Here is a 25,851-nt window from a genome sequence, read left to right as displayed (position 1 = left end):
AGTTAAGGGTTCGGGGAGGTGATGGGGTTTAGAAGAGCGGAGGGGATGAGGTGAGGGGGAATGGAGGCGGTGGGAGGAGGAGGAGGAGCGGTGGAGGGGAAGGGGGTAGACTAAGGTGTGGGCGAGGGTGTGGGAAGGTGGATTGTAGCGGTGTGGGCAGCAGAGTAGGGGGAGGATATGAGAATGAGGGAAAGAAGGGTGAGCAAACGAAAGGATGGGTGTAGAGGACGTGGGAAAGGGGGCGAGGAAGGGGGAAAGAGGACAGTGTATGAGACAGCGTGGGGGGCGGTCATCTGTTGCAGGGGAGTGCGTGTGGGGAGAGGGTGGCGGGTGAAGATAGGTAGGGGATTATATTGGGGAGGGTCAAGGAGGTGAGGAGAGGAGTGGCGAGTACGAGGGAGGGGAGGGGAGCGAGGGCGCGAGGAGGGGGGCGAACACAAAAGAGGAGAGCATATCTTCATCCAGGTTCAATATTGTTCATCTCTGTTACTGTGGCCTTGGCAACCCACTCCCCTCTCCTCTCAACCCCTCATCACCTTCCCCCTCTCCTTCCTGACGTCTCTCCTTCTCCTCCTCTCCCCCATTCTCCCTCTCTCTTCCCCATTCCCTTTCGCCCCACCATCCTCCCTCTCCCTCTTCCCCTCTTCATCCTCGGCACTTCCCCTCCTCCCTCTCCCTCTCCCTCACTCACACTCCCCTCTCTTTCTTCCCTTTAATCCTCTCTCTACTCACTCTCTCTCCCTCTCCCACCATCCCTCCTACCCCTTGTCCTCCTCCCCCTCGACCTCCCAATCCCTCCTCCTTCTCCCGTGCTCCACCTCACTCGCCATCTCCCCTCTTCGCTCTCCCATCTGCTTCTCCCTCTCTTTCCTCCGTTCATCCCTCTCCCCGTCTTCTCCTCCCTATCCGCACACCTCTTCCTTCTCTCCTCTACCCATTTCCCTCCTCCTTTTCGCCCTGCCACATTCTCCGCTTCCCGTACCCTCTTATCTTCCCCCACTAACCCACCCACCTCCCCTCTATCTCTCTTTCTCTCTCCTATCTTCCCTCTGCCATCTCTTTCTTCCTCTCTATCCTCCCCTCCCACCTCTCTCCCCTTCTGCCACCTCTCCACACTCCTCCTCCATCTTCCCTCTTCCCCCTTCCTTCTCTCCGCTTCTCCCGGTCTCCCTCTCCTTCTCCACACTCGTCTTTTCCCCTCTGCTCTCCCACTTTCCTCCTTCGCATTTTCCTTCCTCGCCTCGCTCCTTCCCCCTGTTCGCGTTAACTACTCACCCCTCCACTCCCACCGCGCCCTCCCTCTACACACTCCCCATCGCTTCTCTCTCTCCCCTTAACCATTCCCCTCCTCCCTCTCCCTATCGCCCCTCCCCTCTGCCTTTCCCCACTCCTCCTCCTCTCCCCCCACTCACTTTCTCTTCCCTCTCTCTCCCCTTCTCCCACCTCTCGGCACACCTCCCCCATCTTCCCTCTTACCCCTTTCCCTCTCCTTCGCCCTTCCGCCTCCCTCGCTGCTTCACCGTCTCTCCCCCTCCCTCTCCCCACTCCTCCTTTCCCCTCCGCTCTCCCACTCCCCTCCTTCGCATTTTCCTTCCTCGCCTCGCTCCTTCCCCCGCTTTGCGATAACTACTCACCCCTTCCACTCCCACCGCGCCCTCCCTCTGCACACTCCCCATCGCTTCTCTCTCTCCCCTTAACCATTCCCCTCCTCCCTCTCCCTATCGCCCCTCCCCTCTGCCTTTCCCCACTCCTCCTTCTCTTCCCCCCTCACTCACCTTCTCATCCCTCTCTCTCCGCTACCAAATGCACACCGCACCCACCCCCAACCCCCACCGCTCTCCCTATGGCGACTCCTCTACCACTGCCCTCTCTTCCTCCCTGTCCCCTCTGCCGCTTGCCTTCCGCCCTCCCGCCCTCCCGCCCTCCCTCTCCTTCCTCCCTCTCCCCTCCCCTCTTCGTCTACCTCTCCCTTCTCCTTCTCCCCTCCCCTTCCTCTCTCCTCTCTTCCCTTCCTTCTACCCTTGCCCTTCACTCCCTCTCCCCCTCTTCCTCTCTTCCCTCCTTCCTCTTTTACTCCCCATCCACCTTCATTCCTCCCTTTCCTTCCCCTTCTACTCCCTCTCTCCTATCCTCTCACCTCCTTTCTCTCCCCTCTTTCCCTCTCTCCTTCCTCCTCTACTGGTTTCCCTCCTCGCACTCGACCTCCCACTTTCTCCTTTTTCTCTCCTCTCCCCCTTCTCATCTCCTCCTCCTCTCCTTCTTCCTCCTCTTCCGTTTCCCCTCCTCTCCTCTCTCCTCTCCCCGCCTCTCTTCGCCCCTTTCTCCCTCTCTTCCTCCTCTCCTTCTTCCTCCTCCTCCCTCTCCCCTCCTCTCCTCTCCCCTTTCTCCCTCTCCCCCTCCTGCTTCCCCTCCTCCCTCTCCCCTCCACCTCCCTATTCTCTTCCCCTCCCTCCCCTTCTCGCCCCTTCCCTCCTCCCCTCCCTCTTCCATCTCTCTCTCTCCCTCCCCGTCCCTCTCCTCCCCCCTCCCGCACGCATCTCCATTACGCTTCCCCCCTGCCTTGCCCTCCCCGTCTCCTCCACCCACCTCAGAGCACCGACGGCTGAGGCTGGCGGGCGGGCCCTCCCGCTGCATGGGCCGAGTGGAGATCCTTTGGCGGGGGCAGTGGGGCACGGTCTGCGACGACGACTGGGACTTGGCCGAGGCAGCGGTCGTCTGCCAGCAGCTGGGCTGCGGCACGGCGCTGTCGGCCCCCTCGTCATCCGCTTTCGGCCAAGGCCCTGGACCCATCTACCTGGACCAGAGGAAATGTCACGGTGACGAACCCTTCATCTGGGCCTGCCCCGGACCACGCTGGAAAGATCATGACTGCGGGCACAAGGAGGACGCCGGCGTTGAGTGCTCTGGTGAGTCCCCCAGAGCAGCCAGTCGCGCTAACCCTATACCCTGGATTCCTGCTGGGGTCGAGCTTCCATCACCACAGGCCTTTCGTCGCTATGGGGATGGGCCTCGTGTTGCCATGGAGCCTCTGTCGCTCAGGGGATTGTGGGCTGTGTCGCTATGGAAATTGGAGTTGGTGTCGATATGGAGATTGGTTCTCGGGTCCCTATAATAATGGGCCTTGTGTTGCCATGGAGATTGGTTTCCATGTCATTACTCGGACGGGGCCCATGCTGCTTGGGGGAGGTGCTTTGCGTTGCTATAGGAGTGGCCCCGTGTTTCTGTACGGATGGAGCACACGTGTTCCTATGGGGATGATCCCGTGTTGCCATGGGGACTGCGTCTCGTGTCGTGACAACAAAGACTTTGCTCCCAGATGAGCTCGGCGCCTTTTACGCTCGCTTTGACCATCAAAGCGTGGAAAGCACCACCACGACCTCTCACGGCCCCCGATGACCCAGCGACTTTAGACTCTGAGGCCGAAGTGAGAGCACCCGTCAGGGGAGTAAACCCATGCCAAGTGCCCGGCCCAGACGAGTATTAAAGACCTGTGCTGATCAACTGGCTGGGTTGTCCACCGATGTCGTTCACCTCACGCGTCGGACAGTCTGTGTTCTACCCCTCTTCTTCTGGCAGACTTCAATGATACCGGCGCCCAAGAAGAATCCGCCCCAATGACTATCGTCCGGTAACACATGCGTCCACATTGTTGAGGTTGGTGATGAAACATATCAACTCCTGGTCTGAGAAGCGACTTGGATCCGATCCAGTTTGCCCACTGACGCAACAGGTGAGCAGTGGACACCGTTCCGTTGACTCTTCACTCAACCCTTGGAACATCTGCACATCGGGGTGCACCGCACTGACTGCAGCTCGGCATTCAATACTGTCATCCCCCTCAAAACTAGCCAATGAGCTCGAAGGCCCAGGCTTCCCTGTCTCCTTGCGCAACTCGATCCTTGATTTCCTCACCCCAGATCCCAGATTGGCAACATTCCCGACACCCCCCCCCCAACCACACAAACCAACGCCCCCGCCCCCACAGATGCACCACAAGGGTTGTGTGCTAAACTCCCTGCCCTGATCGCCTCACACTTACCACCGCGAGGCTAAGCGCTGCTCCGACGCCCTGTTTGAGTCTGCTGACGACACCACTGACGTCGGCCGAACCAGCGGTGGTGGCGAATCAGCGTGCAGGAAGGAAGGAGACTGAAGATCCGGCGGAGGGGCTGCCAGAGTCGGCGTCAGCAAGGCCACGGGGCTGATTACTGACTTCAGGGTGTGGAAACTGGACCCGGTCTTCATCGGGGGTCAGAGGTGGTGAGGGGCGGCGGCTTTAATTTCTTCCGTGTTATCATTTCAGCGGATCTCACCGGGAGTCCGGCACCAAACCCTAACGATTAAAGGCCCGACACACCCAACGACCCCAGACTGCATAACTGGTGAAGCCTCTCAGTTCATGCCCGGCTCATTAAGGTTTCAAAAGTTTCAATGGTACATTTAATGTCAGAGAAATGTATACCATGTACATCCTGAAATCCTTCTTCTTCGCAACCATCCACGGAAACGGAGGAGTGCCCCCCAATAATGAACGACAGTTAAATGTTAGAACCCCAAAGCACCCACCCCCCCTCCCCACAGCTCCCCTCCCTCCCGCGCGTAGGCGGAAGAAAGCAACAATTCCCTCTCCCCCCACCCCCCACCGGCAAAAAAGCATCGGCACCCGCCAACCGAGCACTGATGCGTGAGCAAAGCAATAGCAAAGACATGAAGTTGCGGTTACTCCAGAGACTTCGCATTTCACCCGGTATTCGACATACCACAGGCTCTCTCTCGCCCTAATAAGGGAGAAGGAGATATCTCCGTTTCACAGCGAGCAGAGAGGTATAACAAACCACGCGCTGGCTTACGATGTTAAAAGTCCGTTACGTCGCTTTTTTTCGAGCTCTGATCCAAGTGGTGTCGGACCACGTTAATGAAAGGCATGGGCCAGATTAAAGTGGCTCCGCTACCCAATCCGCCACAGCCCAACAAGCATCACAACCTCATCTCTCCCAGCCCCATATGTACATCCACCAGCCCCCGCCCTCAATTCTAACACTAAGGTCCAAGGGGGCACACACCCCCACTAACCCTAGGCGCGCTGTGATTAACCCTGGCCACTCCCCCACAAACCCGATGACTTGTGCAAGGAGGAAGAAGATCCAATAAAAGCAAGTGTCGGACTCGGTTAATGAAGGCGCGAGCCAGATCAAAGTGGCAGGGTTGCGTGACCCTGAATCTCGAGTGACGAGATCAAGAAGCACAAGAGGGGCAATTTCCCCACCGCCCGCGTGATCTCAACCTTACTTTCTTAGAGGTTTGTGAAGATTTGGCATGGTGGAGCATATTGTGACCGTCTCCGTTAAAGGGCCTTGGAGGTGGCACGGAAACGCCGATGCCCTTGAACGGAAAATCGTGTAAGAAGTAGTGCATCACGCGTAAAGCCCTCCCAACCACGGAGCTCCCCTACAAGGGGCGCTGTCGCAGGAAAGCAGCATCCATCATCCCTACAACCAAGGTCATGCACTCATCTTGCTGCTGCCATCGGGGAGAAGGAACAGGAGCCGCAGAACTCACACCACCAAGTTCTGGAGCAGTTATTACCCCTCAGCCATCTGGCTCCTGAACCAGAGGAGAAAGCTTCACTTAACTTCACTTGCCCTCTCGCCGAGCTGCTCGCCCAACTTGTGGACTCACTTTCAAGGATTCTTCACGTTGTCGATATTTATTATTACCATTATTAATATTTTTTCTTTTTTTCGCTATTTGCAGTTTTTTTTTTGCTTTTTACACGTTGTCTGGTTGTTCGTCCTGTTGTGCGCGGTCTTTCATTGACTCTACTGTTTCTTGTATTCGCTGTGAATTATCATTTTTAAAATCATTTTTGTTAATTAGTATTAAAGATCAACAAAAAATTGCATTGATGTGATCAGGTCAATATGTACAATGAAGAAGTAAATTAGCAAATAACCGATTAACAAAGCTAACCTTGGGCTTTGGGGCAGCAGCGAATGTTGAATCCACGGGTCACTGGGCAGCGATGGGGGATAGGGGCTGTAGGGTACAGGAATGCCGTCCCATTCCCCGTGCACCTCACTCTCAATAATTTGTGTTAAGAATATTTTTTGAAAGAAAAAAAGGAAGAAAAAAAAAGAAACCCTACTAACTTAAAAAAAATGGGGGAAAAACCCCATTGGGAGCACAACCCCGGAGCTATACGTCATACAAGCTTCCATAAAAGAAAAAAATCAATCCACCAACTCAAATTCATTTGAACAAAAATCGGAAGGAAACCATATTAATTAACTCAAATCAAACGATAGTAGCGGGCAAAAGAGCCCCACCTTTTCTCCAAATCATATCGAGGATCAAAAGTTCGACTTCTGATTTTCTCCAAACTAAGACATAACATCTCCTGCGAGAACCATTGTATCAAAGTGGGAGCAGAGGCATCTTTCCATCTCAACAAAATAGCCCTTCTGGCCAATAATGTAACGAATACAATTACATGTTGGTCTGATAGAGAAATACCATGAATATATTGAGGGATTATACCAAACAAAACTGTCAATTTATTTAGTTGTAAATTAATTTTTCTGACTTTAGAAATTGTAGAAAAAAGTAGATTTCCAAAAATGTTTCAATACAGAACACGACCAAAACATATGTGTCAATATAGCTGTCTCGGTTTTATGTCTATTACACTGACTATCAACATTAGGAAACGTTTTACACAGTCTCTCCATTGTCAAATAGTAACGACGTACGATTTTAAATTGAATTAAAGAGTGACTGGCACAGATCGAAGAAGGGTTAACCAACTGCAAAATCCGCAGTCAATCCTTTGTTATCAAGGCCATATTACGTTCTCTGTCAGAATCTTGCTTAATCTTAAGTGTAGGGTAATTGTGCTGTTGTAAGAATAATCGCTGTGAATTTCCCCAATAAAATGAATCTCAAGACCGTATGTGGTGTCATACGGTATGTGCGCTTTAGATAATATATTTATTTTGAACTTTGAACTTTTACTTGGAGGTTGGCTCCCAAGTCAGTATTGGGGTGTGTCTTGCAATGCCCTGGGCATGTGTCTTGTTTTGAAATGGCGATTAGAATGGGCCCGGTGTTGCCACGGGGACGGTACCCCTGTTGCTATAGGGAGTGGCAGAGTATTGCTATGGAGATGGGTCACGTGCTGCTGTACGACGTGTCTTATGTTGGTCAGGGAATGTGTCCCTTGCGCTGTTGTGTGGATGGGAGACATCTCGCTGCAGCAAACTCGACCCTCCCCTTCACTACTCCCCGTGTCCACGACCACGACACACCTCCCTGGCTCCTCGACCTTATTCGAGCCCTGCTGACCCTTGACACCCTGTCTCTCGGGCAGGTCACCGGACTCTCAGACTCTCCGGGGGACCGAATCGGTGCGAGGGGAATGTCGGCGTGCGGGAAGACGGGATCTGGGGCGAGTTGTGCGCAGACACCTGGGACTGGGACCTCGCCCAGGACATCTGCGCGTACCTGGGCTGCGGGAACGCCTCTTCCCTGCACAACGAGTCAGCCCCCACTGTACCGGATCTGTGGACCAGCGGCTGCTTCTACAACCCCAGCTCGCTTCCCGCCTGCTTGGAGCCGCTGGCGAGCGGGAATTGCACAGCACAGGCCTACGTGGTGTGCACAGGTAAATGCAATACCCGAACTCGATTAGCTGACAGGGTAGCAGGGGAGAGAGGATACAGACTCACTTGCTAACACACCCCCTTCTTCCTTCCTTCCCTCTCTTGGTTTCTCCCTCTTCTTCCCTCCCTACTCCCTTCTCTCTCCCCCTCTCCCTCTCCACGCTCATCCTCTCCTCTCTCTCTCTCGCTCTGTTCCTCTCCGTGCTCAAACTATGTCTCCTTCTTTCCCTCACTCCCTCTCTCTCACCCTCCTTCGCTATCCCACCTCTCTTTCTCTCAGTCTCCCCCTCTCCTCCTCTCTCCCTCTTTCCTCTTTCTCTATCTCTCTGTTTCTCTGTCTCTCTCTGTCTCTCTCCCTGTCTCTGTCTATCTTTCTCTGTCTGTCTGTCTCTCTCTCTGTCTCTCTTTCCCTCTGTCTGTCTGTCTGTCTGTCTGTCTCTCTCTCTCTCTCTCAATTTCTCGCTCTCACAATCGGAATGTGTACAACAGAAGAACATAAGAAATAGGAGCAGGAGTCGGCCATCCGGCCCATCGAGCCTGCCCCGCCATTCAATAAGATCATGGCTGATCTGTTCGTAAACTCAGCTCCATCTACCTGCCCTTTCCCCATAACCCTTAATTCCCTTACTATATAAAAATCTATCTAACTGTATCTTAAATATATTTCGTGAAGAAGCCTCCAACTGCTTCCCTGGGCAGAGAATTCCACAGATTCACCACTCTCTGGGAAAAACAATTTCTCCTCATCTCCGTCCTAAATCTTCTCTCCCGAATCTTGAGGCAATGTCCCCTAGTTCTAGTCTCACCTACCAATGGAAACAACTTTCCTACTTCTCTCTTATCTATCCCTTTCAAAATGCTGTAGTTTTCTCTAAGACCCCCCTCTCATGCAACAACTATATTAATTTTATTTTATTTCAGGATCACTTGACTTAACAAAGCCCCATTGGAATGTAACCTCTGTCCCGGACTCTACAGGTACGCTGTTTGGCCAGCTGTTCGGAGAGGGTGGGGAGGGCAGAGTGCCGGTTCCCCATCTTTGCCCGGTGGACCCTCGGGTTAAGGCGAGACAAGGGTGGAGGGAGGGGAGGGAGGAAGAGGGGAAGAGAGAGAGAGGGAGAGAGAGAGAGAGAGAGAGCGGGATAGAGAGAGAGAGAGAGAGAGAGAGAGAGAGAGATTAAGACCAGATCTCTGCCTCAAACAGAGAGGGGGGGGGTGGAAGTGGATAATCAGAAAGGTCCCACCCCTCATATCCCTGAATTACGCAGAGAGAGGGGCACGGGAGGAACCGGACACGGTTTCAGATTTCTCCCCCCACCCCAGTCACTAACAAGTGATCCCTGGGTACGAGAGCGTGAGTCGCCCGTTGTTCCTACCTGCCGGGCACCTAGGTTAGAGTGAAGCGAGTTATCAGTCGCGTTTTCAGCTCACCGTCACTCTAGGTGACCAGCCGGATGAGAGAGGGAGAGGATATCGGGCAGGGCTCCTGTCCCTAGAGCCCTGGGTTATTGAGGAGGGCGGGGAGGGGGGAGTGGGAACGTCGACTCAGACCGTGAAAGGCCTGCGTCGGGCATTTTCACGCCTTACAAGGCGCAGATTGGAAGTCTGTGTGTGGGGCGCCACTCCTCGCACAGACACGAGAGCAATGTATGGTTAAGTGCCTTGCTCAAGGGCACAAACACGCTGCCGCAGCCGATGCTCGAACCGGCGACGTTCAGATCACTAGACGAGCGCCTTAACCACTGGGCCACGTGCCCAACACAAATCATTGAGAGTGAGGTGTAAAGGGGAACGGGACGACGTCCCTGTCCCCTACACCCCCCATCCCCCATCGCTGCCCAGAGACCCATGGGTTCGAGAGAGTCGACGCGGCGATTCACCATTCGAGGTTAGACGGGTGGGGAGGGCATCAGACAGGGCCCTTGCTCGATAGTGTGGAAAGGAGAGGGAGAGGGGACGGACACACAAACAGTCGGCGTGCGGGTGAGGGATTACTGTTGTTTACTGCTCTCTGTCCCTCCTCACCGACCCCCCACTCCACACAAATACATGCAGAAATAATGGATCAGAATCAGACCTCGGCTTCACGAGAAGTTCTCCTTTTCCTCGCCATCGGAGCGCTGGCGATCGTCGTCATCGTGCAGCTCGTCCTGCTCATCATCTGTCACTACCGAGTGAAGCACAGAAGGGGTGCGTATCAATCCGCCCGAAATACCCCCCCCCCGCGCTTTCCCTGCGCCTCTCCTTCTCCCTATCAGTTTTTACCCTTCCCCTTCACTGATACCCTAAACCCTCGCTGTTTCTGTGACCCCCCACCCTCCCTGCCCTATACTCCTCCACGTCTCCGTCACCCCCTCCCTCCCGCCGCTGTTACCACTAACCGGTATCCCGACTGACAGCCTCTCTCTCCCTCCAGTGATGCTGTTGGCCCAGCCCAGCCGGACAGAGTCCGTGGTCTCCGCCAACGACTATCGGGATATGTCTGCCACCCTCCCCCGTCACGACAGCCGACCACCCACCATCAACGGTAGGCTGAGGGCGTCCGCCAGGGCCGTGGGTTAATGGGGGTGTAGGGAGAGCGGCGGGGCGCTCGGAATCGGTCTCTTGTGTGGAACAGTCCCCAGCTGCCGTGTGTGAGTGCGTGAGAGACAGACAGAGAGAGAGAGAGAGAGAGAGAGAGAGAGAGAGGGAGAGAGAGAGAGAGGGGAGGGGTGAGGGACAGAGAGAGGGGAGGGGTGAGGGACAGAGAGAGAGAGCGAGAGAGAGAAGAGGGGTGAGAGAGAGAGAGAGAGAGAGAGAGAGGAGGGGTGAGGGACAGAGAGAGAGAGAGCGAGAGAGAGAGAAGAGGGGTGAGAGAGAGAGAGAGAGAGGAGGGGTGAGGGACAGAGAGAGAGAGAGGAGGGGTGAGGGACAGAGAAGGAGAAAGAGGACAGAAAAAGAGAGGGGGGAGAGATAGAGAGGAGAGAGTGGGTGTGTGCATGTTAGAAATGCCTGGGTGACAGACAGCAAGAAGCGCGCGGAAGGGGCCACCGTGCCTGCGCGGGGGCGCGCGCGCGTGAGAGAGGGAGCGAGAGGAACGTCAGCGGGCGTGTGAGAACCTGTGTGTGGGGGAGGGGGGTGTCCGCGCATGCGCGCGAGTGCGTGTACTCCCACTCACCCACAGCCTTTCAAGATGCACCGAGGTGCCCGCACTCTTGTACACCATCTCCATTACAACGAGATTCTCTTCGCCATTATAAACCCGTCTCCGTTCTTTACTAACCCGCGCGATCGGGACAATATTCATTGTCCATCTCTACATCTACCGTCCTGGTTTACCTCCTTTTTTTTATTACTCTCTCTCTCTCTCTCTCTCTCTCTCTCTCTCTCTCACACACACACACACACACACACACGCACACACACACACACACACACACACACACACGCACACACACACTCAACCACTCTCCCTCCAGTTTCTCTCGGACCCTCTTCGCCCTCCCCCCGTCTCTCTCTCTCTCTGCACACACACACACACACACACACACACACACACACACACACACACTCACACACGACCACTCTCCCTGCATCTTTCCCGCCGACCCTCTCCACCCCTCTCTCGCTCTCTCTCTTTCTCACCCAACCCCTCTCCCTCCACCCCTGCCTCCCCCTTTCCCTCGGATCCTCTTCGCCCTCTCCCTTCCCTCTCCGTCGCAACCCCCCTCGCTCCCCTATCTCTCGCCTCTCTCCCCTTCCCTCACCCTCCCTCCAAAATCGCATCACCCCTCGGCTTTACGCTTCACCCTGTCCCAGCCGCACCCACCCCCCGCTCCTCAGCCCCGTCTCCTTCCCCCCTGTGGCTCACTTTTCCCACTCCATTTCTCTCATTCTCCATCCCTTTCTCCATTCCTCCTTAAGCGTACATCGAATTGAAGGATGACTATTCAATGGGAGCGTAGCGTCTCGCCACATCAGTGGCGGATGGTGTTGAGCAGACAGCTGGTATACATATTTTTTTAACCCCAGGGCGGAGATGTTCATTACCAAAGGACATGCAATCAAAGTGAGAGGGGATGAGTTTAAAGAATGTGCTGCCTGTGGCGGCGGTGGGGGCCGATACGACAGGAGCGTTTCAGGGGAGTTTAGGTAGACAGACGGAAGTGCAAGGAATTGGCTGAATGAGGGCATTTCAGAGGCAGAAGCGATGATTTTAATTGAGCGTTTAATTGATAGTTGAATTGTGCGTCCAGTGCCCAATCTTCTTTGTCTGTTCATAGAGTCAGAGAAAAGTAGACACAGTAACAGCCCCTTCGCCCCTATCTCTCGGTGGCTGAACCATTTAAACTGCCCCCTTCCCAGCGGCCGGCACCAGGACCGTGGCCCTACGATCCATCCATGGACCTGTCCAGACTTATCTTAGTCGTTGAAATCGAGCTCGCATGCACCACCCGCGCTCTCACCGCCCTCTGGGGTGCAGAAGATTCCCCTCATTGTCCCCTTAAATTTCTCACCTTTCGCCCTTGACCCATGACCTCTGGTTGTAACCCCACCCAGCCTCAGTGGGAAAAGCCTGCTTGCCTTTCCCCTATCTATACCCCTCATACATTTCTATATATCGCTATCAAATCTCCTCACAATCTTCTACGTTCCAAGGGATAAGTAGAAATAGGCATCCCGTTAGACCATGGATTTGCGCCTTGGAAGGTTTCCAGGGCGCAGGCCTGCGCAAGGTTGTATGGAAGACCGGCAGTTGCCTATGCTGCAAGTCTCCTCACTCCACGCCACCGATGTTGTCCACGGGAAGGGCATTAGGACCCATACAGCTTGGCACCGGTGTCATCGCAGAGCAACGTGTGGTTAAGTGCCTCGCTCAAGGTCACAACACGCTGCCTCAGCCTAGGCTCGAACCAGCGACCTTCAGATCACTAGACAGACGCCTTAACCACTTGGCCACGCGCCAGCACTGTTCTAAGGAATAAAGTCCTAATCTATTAAGTCTTTCCTTGTAACTCAGGTCCTCCAACATCCCTGTAATTTTTATGCTCTTTGTTATACCTTATTTATACCGTTCCTGTAAGTAGATGGTGAAAACCGCACACAATAGTCCTAATCATGCCTTACCGGTGCCTTAACAAAGTCAACATAACATCCCATCTTCTGTACTCAGTACTTTGATTGATGAAGGCCAAAGTGCCAAAAGCTCTCTTTACGACCCGATCTACCTGTGCCGCCACTTTCCATGAATTACGGACCTATATTCCCAGATCCCTTTGTTCTACCGCAGTCCTCAGTGCCTGGCCAGAGCATCAAAGGGTATGGGGCGAAGGCAGGGAAGTGGGGATGACTGGAGGAACTGGATCGGCCTATGATTGAATGGAGGAGCAGACTCGATGGGCCGAATGGCCTACTTCTGCTCCTATATCTTATGGTCTTATGGTCTTGTACCTTGGTTAGTCCTACCAAAGTGCAACGCCTCACACTTGCCTGCAGTAAATTCCATCTGCCAATTTCCCAGCTGGTCCAGATCCCGCTGCAAGCCTTTCTCGCCGTCCACAACGTCCCTCATCTTGGTGTCACCTGCAAATTAGCTGATCCAGTCAACCCCGTTATCCTCCAGATCGTTGAGAGAGATGACAAACGACAGTGGGCCCGGCCCGGATCCCTGCGGTTCTCCAGTAGTCGCAGGCCTCCAGTCAGAGAGCCACTCTCTGGCTTCTCCCGCAAAGCCAATGTCTCACCCAGTTTACTAACTCATTTTGAATGCCAAGCGACTGAACCTTTCTGACCAGCATCCCATGCGGGGCCTTGTCAAACGCCTTGCTGAAGTCCATGTAGACAGCATCCACTGCCTTGCCTGCATCCACTTCCCTCGAAGACCCACAAACTCACCATTTTAGGAACAAGCCTCTTCCCCTCCACCGCCAGATTTCTAAACGGAAAATGCACCAACCCACGAACCCTAACCCTCACTATTTTTGTACTACTTATTTAATTATAGGTTTTTTTGCGTGTTGCAAAACAACAACTTTCACGCGATGTATCAGTGATATTAAACCCGATTCTCATTCCTCCAACATTTTGCATGCCTTGACCAGGAAGTCCAGGCGGCGGCGTGGTGAGCAGTTGCAAGTCCTCCGGGAGCGGTGTGGGGGGCGCTGTCGCGGGCTCGGACTTTAGCGGTGAGCTGGTCCTCGAAAAACTATATAAGATTGATTAGACATGACCAGCACGCACAAAGCCATGCTGACTAACTCTAATCAGCCCATATCTATCCGAACACTCGTATATACGGTCCCTTAGAATGGCTTCCAATAACCTCCTCACTACTAATGTCAGGCTCGCCGGCCTATAATTTCCTGGTTTAGAACCATAGAACCATAGAAACTACAGCACAGAAACAGGCCTTTTGGCCCTTCTTGGCTGTGCCGAACTATTTTCTGCCTAGTCCCACTGACCTGCACACGGACCATATCCCTCCATACACCTCCCATCCATGTTTCTGTCCAATTTATTTTTACATGATAAAAAAGATCCCGCAGTTACCACCTCGTCTGGCAGCTCATCCCATACTCCCACCACTCTCTGTGTGAAGTAGCCCCCCCCCAATCTTCCCTTTAAACTTTTCCCCCCTCACCCTTAACCCATGTCCTCTGGTTTTTTTCTCCCCTTGCCTCAGTGGAAAAAGCCTGCTTGCATTCACTCTATCTATACCCATCATAATTTTATATACCTCTATCAAATCTCCCCTCATTCTACGCTCCATTGAATAAAATCCTAACCAGCGGAACAACACTGGCGATCCGCCAATCATCTGGCACCTCACTTGAATATCTCTGCTAGCAATCCAGCAGTTTCTGCACTTGTCTCCCATAGGTTCTAGTTTCAATGCTCCGTGGTCTCTGCATTTTGTCCGCTGTTCTAATTTCTACTGGAGAGAAAGGGCCGAGAACTGGCAGACGCAATACAGAAGCTTGCGGTCATGCACTGTCGTAGAGGCGTTGACTATATTCTGAATGGGGAGCGCGTTCAGAAATCGGGCGTGCAAAGGGACTCGTGGATCATCCCCTGCAGGTTGAGTCGGTGCTGAGGAAGACGAACGCGGCGTTAGCGTTCACTTCCAGAGGAGCGGAAGACAAAAGCAAGGATGTGGCGCTGAACGTTCATCGGTCAGGCCGAACTTGGCTGATTGAGAGCAATACGGTACTCCTCATCCGAGAAAGGATGCGCCGACGTTGGAGAGGGTTGAGGTTCACGGGAATATCTCTGGGAATGAAAGGGTTAACGGGCCTGGAAAGCCGGGTGGCTCTGGGACTGAACTCACTGAGTGTGCGGGGGATCCCATTGAAAATGATCGGATCTTGAAAGGTCGAGGTAGAGTGGACGTAGAGAGGGTGACTCCTATGTTGGAGTTGTGTGGGTATGTCGGACCAGAGGGCACAGCCCCAGAAGAGAATGATGTCTCTTTCGACCAGTCGTAAGGAGGATGTTTTGTTTTTGCAGCAAGAGGGTGGCGAATCTATGGAATTCATTGTCACGCTCGCCTGCGGAGGCCGGGTATTTTTTTGGCGGGGTGGGGGGGGGGGTTATATTTAAAGCGGTGGTGGATAGATTCGTGACCAGGAAGTGCACCAAAGGTTCAGAGGAGAAGGCAGGGGAATGGGGTTGAGGAAACTGCGGAGCAGTCTCGTTGGTTCGAATGGCCAACCTCCGCTCCTGGGTCTTATTGCGTGACGGGTCTAGTTTGTTTGCTTTTTCTCCCTTTGCTCCGTGTTCTATGCTGCTTCTTCTAAGTTCAAGCACATATGTTCCCTGTTCCCTGTTCTGCGGCCTGCGTCCTGTGTCCTGTGTCCCCACTGCACCCCCGCGCCACGTTTGTCCACGGAGACGGCGTACAAGAGCGCGTCCTCTCCCTCCCGTCGCAGGAAACGTAGGCGCGTCCGCACAGCGTCACGACGCTCCATGACGCCCTCCTGATCGTGGAAGGGTTTGGGGATCGGGGTGGGGTTTTGGGGTGGTGGGCGTCAACGATGCCTGGCCTTGGGAGTATGGGGCACAGGGTGATTGGTATCCCGGAGGAAGTCTGCCCTCCCCTTTCCCCAGCCTCGCTGTAGTTAGGACGGACGGGATAAGAAGATGATGGTTTGGGGGGGAGTTGGGTGTTTTCTCGCCTTATGGTGACGCTCAAAGGGAGAGAGGCTGAAACTTGAAACGGAGAGGAACTGGGGAGTCACCCTCCCCCAGAAATGTATCTCCCTCGGAGAGCTGCAGTGCGGCGGGAGGTTCCCGAAAGCGCCTGCATGTCCCAAACAGGGGGTTGCATCAGACGCGGGCAGGGATCACCCTCCCTCACCCACCCTCGAATAAACTTTCCTATGTCAACCTTGGGCGTGCCCCAGTTCATGTTTCAGGACCCCCGGCGAACGCATCCACCAACCGCGACCCGCACTCCATCAATGAGGAGCGCGCCAACTCGGCCCCCAGGACGGCAAAGGACTTCTCCACCTTTAAGGGTAAGGAAACCCCTGTCCCGGGGGTCCTCAGCGCACTGGGAAGGCTCGGTCGGTGACGACTAGGAGGAAACCGATTACTTTGGGGGGCGGGGGGGGGGCGTGCTCGGAGGTTAAAGAAAAAGGGCCGGGCGTACAGCATCTTGTGGCAAGGGACAGAGCAAACGATTGCGATCAGAAACCTGTGTCAGACTGTGGCAGTGTGTCAGAGAGAGGTGGGAGATGAGTGGGGAGGGACCCTGCGTCGCGGGGATAACGTCACGACTGCGACGGGGTTGGAAGTCTGAGGGTGGTGTGTGTGTGTGTGGGGGGGTGTTGGTGAAGGAATGAAGGAAGGGGTGCTGTGTGTGTGTGGGGGGGATTGGTGAAGGAATGAAGGACGGGGTGCTGTGTGTGGGGGGGATTGGTGAAGGAATGAAGGACGGGGTGCTGTGTCTGTGTGGGGGGGGAATGGTGAAGGAATGAAGGACGGGGTGCTGTGTGTGTGGGGGGGGATTGGTGAAGGAATGAAGGACGGGGTGCTGTGTCTGTGTGGGGGGGGGATTGGTGAAGGAATGAAGGACGGTGTGCTGTGTTTGTGGGGGGGATTGGTGAAGGAATGAAGGACGGGGTGCTGTGTTTGTGGGGGGGATTGGTGAAGGAATGAAGGACGGGGTGCTGTGTGTCTGTGGGGGGGGGGATTGGTGAAGGAATGAAGGACGGGGTGCTGTGTGTGTGGGGGGGGGATTGGTGAAGGAATGAAGGACGGGGTGCTGTGTGTGTCGGGGGGGGATTGGTGAAGGAATGAAGGACGGGGTGCTGTGTGTGTGTGTGCGAGGGGGGATTGGTGAAGGACTGAAGGAAGGGGTGCTGTGTGTGTGAGCGGGGGTTTGGTGAAGGAATGAAGGAAGGGGTGCTGTGTGTGTGAGGGGGGGGATTGGTGAAGGAATGAAGGAAGGGGTGCTGTGTGTGTGTGGGGGGGATTGGTGAAGGAATGAAGGAAGGGGTGCTGTGTGTGTGTGGGGGGGATTGGTGAAGGAATGAAGGACGGGGTGCTGTGTGTCTGAGCGGGGTTTTGGTGAAGGAATGAAGGAAGGGGTGCTGTGTGTGTGGAGGGGGATTGGAGAAGGAATGAAGGAAGGGGTGCTGTGTGTGGGGGGGGATTGGTGAAGGAATGAAGGAAGGGGTGCTGTGTGTGTGTGTGCGGGAGGGGGATTGGTGAAGGAATGAAGGAAGGGGTGCTGTGTGTGTGTTTGGGGGGGGATTGGTGAAGGAATGAAGGACGGGGTGCTGTGTATGTGGGGGGGATTGGTGAAGGAATGAAGGAAGGGGTGCTCTGTGTGTTTGTGTGGGGGGGATTGGTGAAGGAATGAAGGAAGGCGTGGTGTGTGTGTGTCGGGGGGATTGGTGAAGGAATGAAGGACGGGGTGCTGTGTGTGTGCGGGGGGGGGATTGGTGAAGGAATGAAGGACAGGGTGCTGTGTGCGTGTGTGGGGGGGGATTGGTGAAGGAATGAACGACGGGGTGCTGTGTGTGTGGGGGGGGATTGGTGAAGGAATGAAGGAAGGGGTGCTCTGTGTGTGTGTGGGAGGGGGATTGGTGAAGGAATGAAGGAAGGGTTGCTGTGTGTGTGGGGGGGGGGATTGGTGAAGGAATGAAGGACGGGGAGCTGTGTCTGTGTCTGGGGGGGATTGGTGAAGGAATGAAGGACGGGTTGCTGTGTGTGTGTGCGGGGGGGGGGATTGGTGAAGGAATGAATGAAGGGGTGCTGTGTGTGTGGGGGGATTGGTGAAGGAATGTAGGAAGGGGTGCTGTATGTGTGTGCGGGGGATTGGTGAAGGAATGAAGGACGGGGTGCTGTGTGTGTGGGGGGGGATTGGTGAAGGAATGAATGAAGGGGTGCTGTGTGTGTGGGGGGGATTGATGAAGGAATGAACGACGGGGTGCTGTGTGTGTGGGGGGGGGATTGGTGAAGGAATGAAGGAAGGGGTGCTCTGTGTGTGTGTGTGGGAGGGGGATTGGTGAAGGAATGAAGGAAGGGTTGCTGTGTGTGTGGGGGGGGGATTGGTGAAGGAATGAAGGACGGGGTGCTGTGTCTGTGTGTGGGGGGGATTGGTGAAGGAATGAAGGACGGGTTGCTGTGTGTGTGGGGGGGGGATTGGTGAAGGAATGAAGGAAGGGTTGCTGTGTGTGTGGGGGGGGTGATTGGTGAAGGAATGAAGGAAGGGGTGCTGTGTGTGTGTGGGGGGGATTGGTGAAGGAATGAAGGACGGGTTGCTGTGTGTGTGTGTGTGCGGGGGGGGGGATTGGTGAAGGAATGAAGGAAGGGGTGCTGTGTGTGTGGGGGGGGATTGGTGAAGGAATGTAGGAAGGGGTGCTGTGTGTGTGTGTGGGGGGATTGGTGAAGGAATGAAGGAAGGGGTGCTGTGTGTGTGGGGGGGGTTGGGGAAGGAATGAAGGAAGGGGTGCTGTGTGTGTGGGGGGGGGATTGGTGACGGAATGAAGGAAGGGGTCCTGTGTGTGTGGGGGGGTATTGGTGGCAGAATGAAGGAAGGGGTGCTGTGTGTGTGGGGGGGGGGTATTGGTGAAGGAGTGAAGTAAGGGGTGCTCTGTGTGTGTGTGGGGGGATTGGTGAAGGAATGAATGAAGGGGTGCTGTGTGTGTCTGTGTGGGGGAATTGGTGAAGGATTGAAGGACGGGTGCTGTGTGTGTGGGGGGGGATTGGTGAAGGATTGAAGGACGGGTGCTGTGTGTGTGGGGGGGGGGGATTGGTGAAGGAATGAAGGAAGGGGTGCTGTGTGTGTGTGGGGGGGGGGGATTGGTGAAGGAATGAAGGAAGGGGTGCTGTGTGTGTGTGGGGGGATTGGTGAAGGAATGAAGGACGGGGTGCTGTGTGTGTGTGTGTGGGGGCGATTGTTGAAGGAATGAAGGACGGGGTGCTGTGTGTGTGGGGGGGGGATTGGTGAAGGAATGAAGGAAGGGGTGCTGTGTGTGTGTGTGGGGGGATTGGTGAAGGAATGAAGGAAGGGGTGCTGTGTCTGTGTGGGGGGGAGATTGGTGAAGGAATGAAGGACGGGGTGCTGTGTGTGTGTGTGTGGGGGCGATTGTTGAAGGAATGAAGGACGGGGTGCTGTGTGTGTGGGGGGGGATTGGTGAAGGAATGAAGGAAGGGGTGCTGTGTGTGTGTGTGGGGGGATTGGTGAAGGAATGAAGGAAGGGGTGCTGTGTCTGTGTGGGGGGGAGATTGGTGAAGGAATGAAGGACGGGGTGCTGTATGTGTGGGGGGGTGGGATTGGTGAAGGAATGAAGGAAGGGGTGCTGTGTCTGTGTGGGGGGGAGATTGGTGAAGGAATGAAGGACGGGGTGCTGTATGTGTGGGGGGGTGGGATTGGTGAAGGAATGAAGGAAGGGGTGCTGTGTGTGTGTGTGGGGGGTGTTGGTGAAGGAATGAAGGAAGGGGTGCTGTGTGTGTGTGGGGGGGGATTGGTGAAGGAATGAAGGACGGGGTGTTGTGTGTGTGTGGGGGGGGGATTGGTGACGGAATGAAGGAAGGGCTGCTGTGTGTGTGGGGGGGGTATTGGTGAAGGAATGAAGTAAGGGGTGCTCTGTGTGTGTGTGGTGGGGATTGGTGAAGAAATGAAGGAAGGGGTGCTGTGTGTGTGGGAGGGGGATTGGTGAAGGAATGAAGGGAGGGGTGCTGTGTGTGTGTCGGGGGGAGATTGTTGAACGAATGAAGGACGGGGAGCTGTGTGTGTGTGGGGGGGGGGATTGGTGAATGAATGAAGGAAGGGGTGCTGTGTGTGTGTGTGGGGGGGGGATTGTTGAACGAATGAAGGACGGGGAGCTGTGTGTGTGGGGGGGGATTGGTGAAGGAATGAAGGACGGGGTGCTGTGTCTGTGTGTGGGGGGGATTGGTGAAGGAATGAAGGACGGGTTGCTGTGTGTGTGTGTGTGTGTGCGGGGGGGGGATTGGTGAAGGAATGAAGGAAGGGATGCTGTATTGGTGAAGGAATGTAGGAAGGGGTGCTGTGTGTGTGTGTGGGGGGGATTGGTGAAGGAATGAAGGAAGGGGTGCTGTGTGTGTGGGGGGGGGATTGGTGAAGGAATGAATGAAGGGGTGCTGTGTGTGTGGGGGGGATTGGTGAAGGAATGAAGGAAGGGGTGCTGTGTGTGTGGGGGGGGGGATTGGTGACGGAATGAAGGACGGGTGCTGTGTGTGTGTGGGAGGGGGATTGGTGAAGGAATGAAGGAAGGGGTGCTGTGTTTGTGGGGGGGATTGGTGAAGGAATGAAGGAAGGGGTGCTCTGTGTGTTTGTGTGGGGGGGATTGGTGAAGGAATGAAGGAAGGGGTGGTGTGTGTGTGTCGGGGGGATTGGTGAAGGAATGAAGGACGGGGTGCTGTGTGCGTGTGTGGGGGGGGGGATTGGTGAAGAAATTGAAGGAAGGGGTGCTCTGTGTGTGTGTGGGAGGGGGATTGGTGAAGGAATGAAGGACGGGGTGCTGTGTGTGAGTGTGCGGGGGGGCGGAATTAGTGAAGGAATGAAGGAAGGTGTGCTGTGTGTGTGTGGGGGGGCATTGGTGAAGGAATGAAGGAAAGGGTGCTGTGTGTGTGGGGGGGGGATTGGTGAAGGAATGAAGGACGGGGTGCTGTGTGTGTGGGGGGGGGATTGTTGACGGAATGAAGGACGGGTGCTGTGTGTGTGGGAGAGGGATTGGTGAAGGAATGAAGAACGGGGTGCTGTGTGTGTGTGCGTGGGGGCGATTGTTGAAGGAATGAAGGAAGGGGTGCTCTGTGTGTGGGGGGGATTGGTGAAGGAATGAATGAAGGGGTGCTGTGTGTGTGGGGGGATTGCAGAAGGAATGAAGGAAGGGGTGCTGTGTGTGGAGGGGGGATTGGTGAAGGAATGAAGGAAGGGGTGCTGTGTGTGTGTTTGGGGGGGGATTGGTGAAGGAATGAAGGACGGGGTGCTGTGTGTGTGTGTGCCGGGGGGATTGGTGAAGGAATGATGGACGGGGTGCTGTGTGTGTGTGTGGGGGGATTGGTGAAGGAATGAAGGAAGGGGTGCTGTGTGTGTGCCGGGGGGGATTGGTGAAGGAATGAAGGAAGGGGTGCTGTGTGTGTGTGTGTGGTGGGGGGGGGGGATTGGTGATGGAATGAAGGACGGGGTGCTGTGTGTGTGTGTGGGGGGGGGGGATTGGTGAAGGAATGAAGGACGGGGTGCTGTGTGTGTGGGGGGGGGTATTGGTGAAGGAATGAAGGAAGGGGTGCTGTGTGTGTGTGTGGGGGGGGAATTGGTGAAGGAATGAAGGAAGGGGTGCTGTGTGTGTGTGGGGGGGAATTGGTGAAGGAATGAAGGAAGGGATGCTGTGTCTGTGTGGGGGGGAGATTGGTGAAGGAATGAAGGACGGGGTGCTGTATGTGTGGGTGTGTGGGATTGGTGAAGGAATGAAGGAAGGGGTGCTGTGTGTGTGTGTGGGGGGTGTTGGTGAAGGAATGAAGGAAGGGGTGCTGTGTGTGTGTGGGGGGGGATTGGTGAAGGAATGAAGGAAGGGGTGCTGTGTGTGTGTGGGGTGGGATTGGTGAAGGAATGAAGGACGGGGTGCAGTGTCTGTGTGGGGGGGAGATTGGTGAAGGAATGAAGGACGGGGTGCTGTGTGTGTGTGGGGGGGGGATTGGTGAAGGAATGAAGGACGGGGTGCTGTGTGTGTGTGGGGGGGGATTGGTGAAGGAATGAAGGACGGGGTGTTGTGTGTGTGTCGGGGGGGGGATTGGTGACGGAATGAAGGAAGGGCTGCTGTGTGTGTGGGGGGGGGTATTGGTGAAGGAATGAAGTAAGGGGTGCTCTGTGTGTGTGTGGTGGGGATTGGTGAAGAAATCAAGGAAGGGGTGCTGTGTGTGTGGGAGGGGGATTGGTGAAGGAATGAAGGGAGGGGTGCTGTGTGTGTGTCGGGGGGAGATTGTTGAACGAATGAAGGACGGGGAGCTGTGTGTGTGTGCGGGGGGGGATTGGTGAATGAATGAAGGAAGGGGTGCTGTGTGTGTGTGTGTGGGGGGGATTGTTGAACGAATGAAGGACGGGGAGCTGTGTGTGTGGGGGGGGGATTGGTGAAGGAATGAAGGACGGGGTGCTGTGTCTGTATGTGGGGGGGATTGGTGAAGGAATGAAGGACGGGTTGCTGTGTGTGTGGGTGTGGGCGGGGGGGGGGGGATTGGTGAAGGTATGAAGGAAGGGATGCTGTGTGTGTGGGGGGGATTGGTGAAGGAATGTAGGAAGGGGTGCTGTGTGTGTGTGTGGGGGGGATTGGTGAAGGAATGAAGGAAGGGGTGCTGTGTGTGTGTGGGGGGGGATTGGTGAAGGAATGAATGAAGGGGTGCTGTGTGTGTGGGGGGGATTGGTGAAGGAATGAAGGAAGGGGTGCTGTGTGTGTGGGGGGGGGGATTGGTGACGGAATGAAGGACGGGTGCTGTGTGTGTGTGGGAGGGGGATTGGTGAAGGAATGAAGGAAGGGGTGCTGTGTTTGTGGGGGGGATTGGTGAAGGAATGAAGGAAGGGGTGCTCTGTGTGTTTGTGTGGGGGGTATTGGTGAAGGAATGAAGGAAGGGGTGGTGTGTGTGTGTCGGGGGGATTGGTGAAGGAATGAAGGACGGGGTGCTGTGTGCGTGTGTGGGGGGGGGATTGGTGAAGAAATGAAGGAAAGGGTGCTCTGTGTGTGTGTGGGAGGGGGATTGGTGAAGGAATGAAGGACGGGGTGCTGTGTGTGAGTGTGCGGGGGGGCGGAATTAGTGAAGGAATGAAGGAAGGTGTGCTGTGTGTGTGTGTGGGGGCATTGGTGAAGGAATGAAGGAAGGGGTGCTGTGTGTGTGGGGGGGGGATTGGTGAAGGAATGAAGGACGGGGTGCTGGGTCTGTGTGTGCGGGGGATTGGTGAAGGAATGAAGGACGGGGTGCTGTGTGTGAGTGTGCGGGGGGGGGAATTAGTGAAGGAATGAAGGAAGGTGTGCTGTGTGTGTGTGTGTGGGGGCATTGGTGAAGGAATGAAGGAAGGGGTGCTGTGTGTGTGTGGGGGGGGATTGGTGAAGGAATGAAGGAAGGGGTGCTGTGTGTGTGTGCGGGGGATTGGTGAAGGAATGAAGGACGGGGTGCTGTGTGTGTGTGCGGGGGATTGGTGAAGGAATGAAGGACGGGGTGCTGTGTTTGTGTGGGGGGAATTGGTGAAGGAATGATGGACGGGGTGCTGTGTGTGTGTGGCGGGGGGAATTGGTGATGGAGTGAAGGACGGGGAGCTGTGTGTGTGCGGGGGGTGGGATTGGTGAAGGAATGAAGGAAGGGGTGCTGTGTGTGTGGGGGGGGATTGGTGAAGGAATGAAGGAAGGGGTGCTGTGTGTGTGTGGGGGGGGGATTGGTGAAGGAATGAAGGACGGGGTGCTGTGTGTGTGTGTGGGGGGGGATTGGTGAAGGAATGAAGGACGGGGTGTTGTGTTTGTGTGTGGGGGGGATTGGTGAAGGAATGAAGGACGGGTTGCTGTGTGTGTGTGTGTGTGCGGGGGGGATTGGTGAAGGAATGAAGGAAGGGGTGCTGTGTGTGTGTGTGGGGGAATTGGTGAAGGAATGAAGGACGGGGTGCTGTGTGTGTGGGGGGGGTATTGGTGAAGGAATGAAGGAAGGGGTGCTGTGTGTGTGTGGGGGGGGGGAATTGGTGAAGGAATGAAGGAAGGGGTGCTGTGTGTGTGTGGGGGGGGAATTGGTGAAGGAATGAAGGAAGGGATGCTGTGTCTGTGTGGGGGGGAGATTGGTGAAGGAATGAAGGACGGGGTGCTGTATGTGTGGGGGTGTGGGATTGGTGAAGGAATGAAGGAAGGGGTGCTGTGTGTGTGTGTGGGGGGTGTTGGTGAAGGAATGAAGGAAGGGGTGCTGTGTGTGTGTGGGGGGGGATTGGTGAAGGAATGAAGGATGGGGTGCTGTGTGTGTGTGGGGTGGGATTGGTGAAGGAATGAAGGACGGGGTGCAGTGTCTGTGTGGGGGGGAGATTGGTGAAGGAATGAAGGACGGGGTGCTGTGTCTGTGTGTGGGGGGGGGATTGGTGAAGGAATGAAGGACGGGGTGCTGTGTGTGTGGGGGGGGGATTGGTGAAGGAATGAAGGACGGGGTGTTGTGTGTGTGTGGGGGGGGGATTGGTGACGGAATGAAGGAAGGGCTGCTGTGTGTGTGGGGGGGGTATTGGTGAAGGAATGAAGTAAGGGGTGCTCTGTGTGTGTGTGGTGGGGATTGGTGAAGAAATGAAGGAAGGGGTGCTGTGTGTGTGGGAGGGGGATTGGTGAAGGAATGAAGGGAGGGGTGCTGTGTGTGTGTCGGGGGGAGATTGTTGAACGAATGAAGGACGGGGAGCTGTGTGTGTGTGGGGGGGGTGGATTGGTGAATGAATGAAGGAAGGGGTGCTGTGTGTGTGTGTGTGGGGGGGATTGTTGAACGAATGAAGGACGGGGAGCTGTGTGTGTGGGGGGGGATTGGTGAAGGAATGAAGGACGGGGTGCTGTGTCTGTATGTGGGGGGGATTGGTGAAGGAATGAAGGACGGGTTGCTGTGTGTGTGTGTGTGTGTGCGGCGGGGGGATTGGTGAAGGAATGAAGGAAGGGATGCTGTGTGTGTGGGGGGGGATTGGTGAAGGAATGAAGGAAGGGGTGCTGTGTGTGTGTGGGGGGGGATTGGTGAAGGAATGAAGGAAGGAGTGCTGTGTGTGTGTGGGGGGGATTGGTGAAGGAATGAATGAAGGGGTGCTGTGTGTGTGGGGGGGATTGGTGAAGGAATGAAGGAAGGGGTGCTGTGTGTGTGGGGGGGGGATTGGTGACGGAATGAAGGACGGGTGCTGTGTGTGTGTGGGAGGGGGATTGGTGAAGGAATGAAGGAAGGGGTGCTGTGTTTGTGGGGGGGATTGGTGAAGGAATGAAGGAAGGGGTGCTCTGTGTGTTTGTGTGGGGGGGATTGGTGAAGGAATGAAGGAAGGGGTGGTGTGTGTGTGTCGGGGGGATTGGTGAAGGAATGAAGGACGGGGTGCTGTGTGCGTGTGTGGGGGGGGGATTGGTGAAGAAATGAAGGAAGGGGTGCTCTGTGTGTGTGTGGGAGGGGGATTGGTGAAGGAATGAAGGACGGGGTGCTGTGTGTGAGTGTGCGGGGGGGCCGAATTAGTGAAGGAATGAAGGAAGGTGTGCTGTGTGTGTGTGTGGGGGCATTGGTGAAGGAATGAAGGAAGGGGTGCTGTGTGTGTGGGGGGGGGGATTGGTGAAGGAATGAAGGACGGGGTGCTGGGTCTGTGTGTGCGGGGGATTGGTGAAGGAATGAAGGACGGGGTGCTGTGTGTGAGTGTGCGGGGGGGGGGAATTAGTGAAGGAATGAAGGAAGGTGTGCTGTGTGTGTGTGTGTGGGGGCATTGGTGAAGGAATGAAGGAAGGGGTGCTGTGTGTGTGTGGGGGGGGGATTGGTGAAGGAATGAAGGAAGGGGTGCTGTGTGTGTGTGCGGGGGATTGGTGAAGGAATGAAGGACGGGGTGCTGTGTGTGTGTGCGGGGGATTGGTGAAGGAATGAAGGACGGGGTGCTGTGTTTGTGTGGGGGGAATTGGTGAAGGAATGATGGACGGGGTGCTGTGTGTGTGTGGGGGGGGGAATTGTTGATGGAGTGAAGGACGGGGTGCTGTGTGTGTGCGGGGGGTGGGATTGGTGAAGGAAT

General features: G+C 55.4%; 1 protein-coding gene across 2 annotated transcripts in view; it reads left to right on the top strand.

Moving 5' to 3' along the window:
* The window catches only part of LOC134339957 (deleted in malignant brain tumors 1 protein-like), a 113,197-nt gene that overhangs the window by 52,659 nt on the left and 34,687 nt on the right, over positions 1-25,851 (top strand). For both annotated transcript variants that reach the window (XM_063036762.1, XM_063036761.1), the window contains exons 4-9: positions 2,592-2,906; positions 7,367-7,660; positions 8,580-8,636; positions 9,714-9,848; positions 10,075-10,185; positions 16,040-16,153. In XM_063036762.1, coding sequence (XP_062892832.1) covers positions 2,592-2,906; positions 7,367-7,660; positions 8,580-8,636; positions 9,714-9,848; positions 10,075-10,185; positions 16,040-16,153 — 1,026 coding nt within the window. The remainder of the gene's footprint in view (positions 1-2,591; positions 2,907-7,366; positions 7,661-8,579; positions 8,637-9,713; positions 9,849-10,074; positions 10,186-16,039; positions 16,154-25,851) is intronic.

This window comes from Mobula hypostoma, chromosome 31 (assembly GCF_963921235.1).
Source record: "Mobula hypostoma chromosome 31, sMobHyp1.1, whole genome shotgun sequence".
Lineage (NCBI taxonomy): Eukaryota > Metazoa > Chordata > Chondrichthyes > Myliobatiformes > Myliobatidae > Mobula > Mobula hypostoma.
Note: the sequence above shows the minus strand (reverse complement) of the source record. Positions and strands in the feature narration are given on the sequence as shown.